Here is a 6,890-nt window from a genome sequence, read left to right as displayed (position 1 = left end):
AAGCAGGACCGTCATTGCGTGCAATGTACCTTATTCTGTTTTTTTTTTAAGTTTGAATAAAATGTGTTAAAAATATTAACATTTTAAAGGTTAAAGTGATAAACAATAACCAAATTGCTTTGCATTATAAAAAGTATTGTATCATTAAATTTACTATCATCCTTTGTCTTATTACTGTTTATTTAACAAATAAACAAATGTCACTCTTTGAGGAAAAAGAACAAAAACACCTCTGGTTTTTTTCTCACTCCAAAAGCTCTTTCTTTAATAAGTAAAACAACAAACTTTCTTTATTTGTACAGGTGCCTGGTGCACATCAAGGCTCAGTCCGTCCCGTCCTCTCGTCCAAGAAGCATGAGCTGTTTTCCCCAAGTGTCGATACAAACGCAGAATGCACTATGAACTTTTCTGAGGGATTTTGCAATCCCGTCTCCTTGAAGTTTTGCTATCTACACAGAAAAAAAAAAAAAAAAAAAAAAAAAGAAATAAAAAGTGGGAAGTAAACTCAAACAAGAATTAAAAACCGACCCGGAAAACAGAAGCGAGCACGTTTCACAGCAATGCCTGAACAACCAGAGTGTAATTTCTTTAGGTTTTTCTGATTCTATTGAGATTTGTGGCGCAACAGAAAACCAGAGCGATACAGAGCAAAAATTCAGAGGTCTGCACAACAGAATGAAACTGTTCCTAATCACTAAATTTACAGAGAAAAGGTTCGCCCGGAACAAAATACAGCAAAAACAAAACCAAGGTGAGAAAAAGCATATCATGTGCAATGCTAGTTATCTGTACAGCCACATAGAAATATGTAATAATTCTCTCATTAGTTTTTTTTCTCCCTCTTAACAAATGTTACAATAAAATAAATGAAATAAGAACAGCTATGCTTGAAAGCATACAATCTAATTCCTTCATGGCAAATGTCCAAAGTGTAAGTGTATTTTTTTTTCATTTATTCGTTTTTTTCTTATTTTGGAGGAACACTTCAGCAAACAAAATGTGCTGCAACTCACCAAAGAGGAAGAAAATATTTCAAAAAGTCAATATAGATACAGAAGTATAATAAAATAGTCCTTTTTTCTTTAAATTCCCCATTTACTCTGTTGAAGTCTATAAGTTCAGACTTTGGAACGGTCCGGTTCCTCTCGACTACACTGCTGAGGCGTACATTTTTCGTGGATGTCTCTTATTAGATGGAGACAAAATGCACCAAACCGGAGAGGGGTTCAGAATGAGGGAGGAGGCTGGGGACACAACATCAACTTCCTGGAATATCTAACCAAAGATAATCACTTCCGCTCTCTTCTTATAGCAAATCGTATCCTGTTTGTGTTCAGTAACGGTGAGAGTCGAGCTGTCTCAGTCTTCAGGACAACATTAAAAACAATGGCTACCACTTCCGACAATAGGTGGAGTGAGTGAACGTGGAAGAGGACTTTGGGGAAAACAAAAGGGAACACGGGTTTGTTGAGGGTTTCTGGGCCTATAGGCTGGTGACCAGGTGTGAGGGCTCTGGGTGAGCCTCTTCTGCAGAGAGATCCTCTCTGTTAGGGGGTGCAACAAAACCGTCGCTGCTGCCCCGCCCTAGCTGGTAGTAGGAATGCAGCTGATGGAGGTGATTACGGGAGCCCAGGTTGGGCATGCTCTTGTAGTAAACGTCGTCCAAGCTTGCCTCCGGACTCTTGGCATCTCCACTCTCCTTGGAGCCGTCGGTGGACTCTGCAGACACGTCGGGCAGGCCAGGCAACATTGGCATGCTGTTGTAGAGGGAGTCTCTCTGGTGGCTGTGGCTGGGTGACGAGCCTTCATCCTCGTGATGCTCATTGTTGAGTAAGGGGAAAAAGCTTTCGCTGTTCTCCTGGGGGATCCTCCTTCGAGAAGACGAGGAGTTGGAGGCAGAGGAGAAGGGATGGTGGGGGAGCGGAAGGGGTGGCGACATGGACTGCTGCAGCTGATTGTGAAGGTTGTCAACTGCCTGCAGGGCTGGCAGCGGTCTTTGTGGCAACAACGGGGCATTGGACTCCTCACGTATCAACTCCAGACCCAGGCCTTCGTCATTGTGGGTACCAAAGGTGGAGTGATCGTCGAGGTTAAGCGCGACGTTCATGCCTATCCCCACTCCCAAGCCCATGCCGTAGCCACCGTCTTTGCCGCCGTTGCTAACATTATTAACCAGTTTGTTCACGAGGTTCCGGTTCTGCTCGTTAGAGCGCTCATGGGAATTGTTAAGGTAAGAGGGGATATAGTTGGAGGTGAGCTCTTTCAGGATCTTCTTTTCCAGGGTGGTCTCCTTGTGGTTGTATCCCCGATCGATGATCTGAACACAGTCACTCATGTACTCGGCACTGGCGATGCTGTAACTGTTGCCATGATTACCATTCAGTGGTAGAGTATCCATGACACTTGTATCCCGGGCATTGTTCAGGATTCCCTCTGAAATGAGAAACATGGAGGGGTGGGGGACGGGGTAGTGGTGAGGGATGGGGATGGTTGACAAATGTGAATGGTAAAAACCGTTGAGTGCAGCTGCCAAAGACGTGTTGGGTGTTTTTTCAAAGCCAAATAGAACACAACACGTTTAGTCTCTTTTATGAAAGAAATTAAGCTTTCAGGGGATCCTTAAAAAGTAAATAGATCCCAAACATGATGAATTAAGAATAAGGCATTTGAATATAGCTTGTGCATCTCAATAAATTAGAAAGTCATTGTGAACAAATTTATTTTATTCATTAAATTAATTTTCATGTTTCTCATCTTCCTCTTAACAATACATAGTATCTTCTGCATGTGATTTAAGTCAGGCAAATCTGCTGGACAGGCATGGTCAACAAATTGACTACAGGTAGACATGCAGGGTCCAAGTCCAGCTGGAAAAAAGCTTCACAATCATCTTCAAGGTTATTGCTATGTCTGCTGCCTGTGTATTCACTTTCTATTTCAGTGAAGTTTTTCCTCCACTGAACTTTTTATTAATAATCTCAATAACGGAGCTTTGAACACCCTTTAACAATAACCTTTTTTTTTTAATCAATGACTGTTTGCTGGATGACTGCAAAGATCCTACACTGTTGTAGCAAAACCATTTTAATGTATTTTTTAAAATATTCTAATCTTCCAAGCGACTAGGCAAAATCATCAAATTTACCTCACACCTTGAAATACATCAGCCGATGAGTAATGAAGTAAAATAATGATATTCTAATTGATTGAAGTGCACTTGTAGGACACACTTACCTTGTTAAAATTTATAAAATGAATTTTACTTAATCTTTGAACGGGATGTTCTACAACCAGAATAAAACACTGCTTTGTGATTCCAAACACAAACATTCACCACGGCACAAAAACTCAACGTTTATGCAGGCAAACAGACATTAAACAATTCATGCAATTCCCTCACATCTCACAGTTGGAACTTTTAACCTCATTTTGTAAAAAGAAAAAGAAAAATATTGAGGCGAATGCTAATATTTCTGCAACTAAATCAGTGCAAAGTTGGACATGGCACCACACGAGCATTGCTTTTTTCACAGTTTATTTACGTCTCATCCATCTGCACTTAGCCAGGCATCTCTTAAAAAATGAATCGTATTCATTAAATCAGAATCCCACCGCCCTGACAGGAAGGAGACAGTCTGTTCTCTCTGTTGCACTAACATGTATCTTTCATATTTCATCACGTTAACCACGCTGTTGACATCAAAGCGAGAAAAAGAAATCTGACGATAATTCAGACTACCTCAGACAAGGCCATCCAGCTTGTTAAAAGTGTCAAGCTCTCAGTCTGACCTCTTAAAAATTTGACAAGAAACATATCTTCAAGTCTTCTTGAAGTGTAACGGCTTGATCAAAGTGGAGAGTAATTTAAAAAAAGAAACAAAAAAACAATACTATTGGGGGCGTGAACACATGCATGTTGCTCAGAGAAGGCTACACATCAATTTGTGCTGGTGTGCTTCAAGGATATTTGAATTATTTTGAATGTATAGCGCATTTGGCGTGCTTTTATTTTTAAGCGCATTAAAAGGCATACAAATCCGCTTTGGAATGGAAACGTTTAATGTTGTATTGCTTTCCTAATTCGATCTAGTTCTCTCCAAACTGACTTATACCGCTTTAACTACTCCTTTGTCAGCATCGGGTGGAAAAAAAAAATAAAGTAAAACCAAAGTCAATTACATTTGATAAGCAATGTTTAGTTTGACTCCCATACTTGTCTCTCTGTAGGGCTCTTTTGGGGACAGCATGAGGAAAAGGAAAAGAAGAAAACACAATAAGAACAATAATGACAAGTAAAAAGAGAAAACTGCATATACGGAACAGCAACGGTGCTTCAGAAGATTACCGCAACTTTCAAGTTCCACCATGCAAATTTTGTGTGCTTGCAGAAAAAGGACCATAAAGACATCATAAAAAAAACAAAAAAAAAACAAAACAAAACAAACAAATCTCCTGACAAATATATACAGGATGTTTTGCTGTAACAAGTTGCAGAATCCTTGGGGGGTAAAACACGGGCAAAGGTCCTTGAGCGTCAAATGTGCCAATAAATCTTTTGATGCATTAGCATTTTCATTCCTCCAGATATTTATTTTCCATCTGTGGCACTGTAAGTGAATTACAGCCCTCCGTCACCAGCTCCAATGCAAAGTACTTGTATCGCATACATAAATTATCCACTTATCAAAGCTCTCTGAGTTTTTATCTCATCGTTACATGGGTTTCTCTCTACTTTTAAGGACTTTTACCGACTCACAAAGTTGCAGCAATCTCATATTGACTGCAGAGAGCAGGAATAAAATAATAACAGCTCAGCAGAGAGACGAAGGCGGGGGGGGGGGATCAAACTCCAATATTTAGTTGGAGCCAGAAAATGATGATGTAAACTCCTGGTTTCAACAGTATTTTGAATATTTAACTAAATATTCACAAGTAAAGTCTTTACTGAAAAGTTCAGTCAGGTATTTACATACACTTATCATTGGCAAAGATGCTTAATGCAAATTATTTTTGGGGCTTTTCTATTTAAACTGTTGTCCCCTCCCCCTCCCCCGCCAACCGAATGGAGACGTCAGAAACAAGTTAAATATTCTGTTTTATACAAAATAATACAATTTCTATACACAAAATAATTTATACTGCTAATAAACATAGGTTAAAATTTGGCTGAATAAAAACATTTAAACATGTTTTCATTAAAGAAAGAAGTTTGTATATATATGAAACCGTCTCTCAATAGATATCAATTTGAATCAATTTTGTATTAGTTTAAAAATGTAAATATTTAAATATACCCTTCTCTATAACAATTGCAAAAACTGTTATTAGCTTTAGAGTAAACAAAACCTTCTTGTATTTCCTGGCAAAGTTTTTCCACATTTTTGACATTCCATCTTTGGAGAAACGTTCAAAGTCTTTGAGGCTGGAAACTTTCTTGCCATCAATCCCAAAGTTTATCTCCCTCTTTAGGTTCTTACTCTGCTGAAAGATCCAGAAAGACCCAATTTGAGTTTTGTGTATGCGTATTTTCCCCCCCGCCCCTGAATGGATTAGAGAAAATCCATGGTAAATTCAAACTTGTGCAATTAAGTTAGGATCTTTTAAGTAACTAATGTATGTTTTATAATCAGTCTACCCTGGAAAACAAACAGTTCAACTAAAACAGTTTGAAAATCATAACATTCACGCCCATAACGAGTGCATGTAAATCTCTGCTCAAAAACATTTTTGTTGTGTGTGTTTTTTTTTTTTTTGCTTCTCTTTGCTCTCGTTAAAGAAGATCGAAAGGAAACCATTTTGTGTGAGAAGAACAAAACTTTAAAACTAAACACACAGAGACAGCAGACATTGCACAAGAGGTTAAACTGACAAACATTGGAGCACATTTGAAATTAATGACTGGTGATGTATCTGGCTTTCTGTGGGGGTCATTTCAAAGGATTTCCTCAGAGTTACAGTTTGATTTGGCCAAAACAGTCCAGGGGAAGAGCCTTGGTCATGAATCGAATGAGATGAGCCAACCAGATGCCACGATACACCGCCAATAAAAAAAAAAACCCCACAGCAAACCAAGTCTGCAGGATTTTTGTGATTAGGCTCTTTGAAAGCTAAAACAATACATTTAGAGCAGTGTGTGTGTTTTTTTTAATTTTTTTTATTATAAACCATCCAATTATATATTTTCTCATTTGTTATCACCATTTCTTACTTCTAAGGCACGAATAACAACGTGCCACAAAAAAAGCAAAAAATAATAATAATAATAATAATAATAATAAAACAAAACACTGCTCTAGCCACAATGGTAAGTAATGAAAAGAAGCTAGCACACCTTGAATGTTGTACATGCCCAGCGGGTTGTTATAAACGGCAGACTCCCCAAGCAATGTATTATAGGGATTGTTAGTGCCATGAGGACGTAGGAGTGCATTAGGTATAAGATGGTTAGCCATAGCCCCTGGAGCAGCCAGAAAGAGACAGAGCGAGATAGAGAGAAAACAGAGAGAGATAGACAAGTTGAGATATAAATACATATATATATATATATATAAAATAATGAGAACATACATATTAGCTGAGCAGATGCAACTGAGCAATGACATCCATTAACATCCAAATGATCACATAATCATTAATTTTAGGAATGTGGCGGCAGCGGCGGCGAGGTTTGCTGTATGAGAGCAGCAGAGCTGAACCGACGTGGCTAATGGGGCCGATGAAAAGTGTGTTGATTGTACTGTTAATGCCAGCCATTACCCTGTTGTGTGTGTGCGTGGGTGTGTGTGTGTGTTTTCTTTTTTTTTTTTTTTTTTTTTTTTTTTGTGTCCACATTTTTTGGTCAAGCCGTTTCAAAAGCACAAAGAAACAAAAACAAAAAAAATAACTCAATA

At 38.5% G+C, this 6,890-nt stretch overlaps 1 protein-coding gene across 13 annotated transcripts in view; it reads right to left on the bottom strand.

Moving 5' to 3' along the window:
- Nucleotides 1-236: 236 nt before the first annotated feature.
- Nucleotides 237-6,890, bottom strand: part of LOC106953822 (latrophilin-3-like) — a 258,933-nt gene continuing 252,279 nt past the window's right edge. For 6 of the 13 annotated variants that reach the window (XM_015042862.1, XM_015042865.1, XM_015042867.1 and 3 more), the window contains 3 exons: nt 6,332-6,457; nt 4,214-4,231; nt 237-2,433 (listed from right to left, as the gene is read on the bottom strand). In XM_015042862.1, the coding sequence (XP_014898348.1) occupies nt 1,484-2,433; nt 4,214-4,231; nt 6,332-6,457 (1,094 nt within the window). In that variant the 3' untranslated portion in view covers nt 237-1,483. Of the gene's footprint in view, nt 2,434-4,179; nt 4,232-6,331; nt 6,458-6,890 lie in introns of all 13 variants that reach the window. The other 7 variants (XM_015042868.1, XM_015042871.1, XM_015042873.1 and 4 more) reach the window with 3 other exon arrangements.

This window comes from Poecilia latipinna, unplaced genomic scaffold (assembly GCF_001443285.1).
Source record: "Poecilia latipinna isolate Pla-1442-1.1 unplaced genomic scaffold, P_latipinna-1.0 Scaffold605, whole genome shotgun sequence".
NCBI classification, from domain to species: domain Eukaryota; kingdom Metazoa; phylum Chordata; class Actinopteri; order Cyprinodontiformes; family Poeciliidae; genus Poecilia; species Poecilia latipinna.
This window is presented reverse-complemented; position numbering and strand designations above follow the sequence as displayed.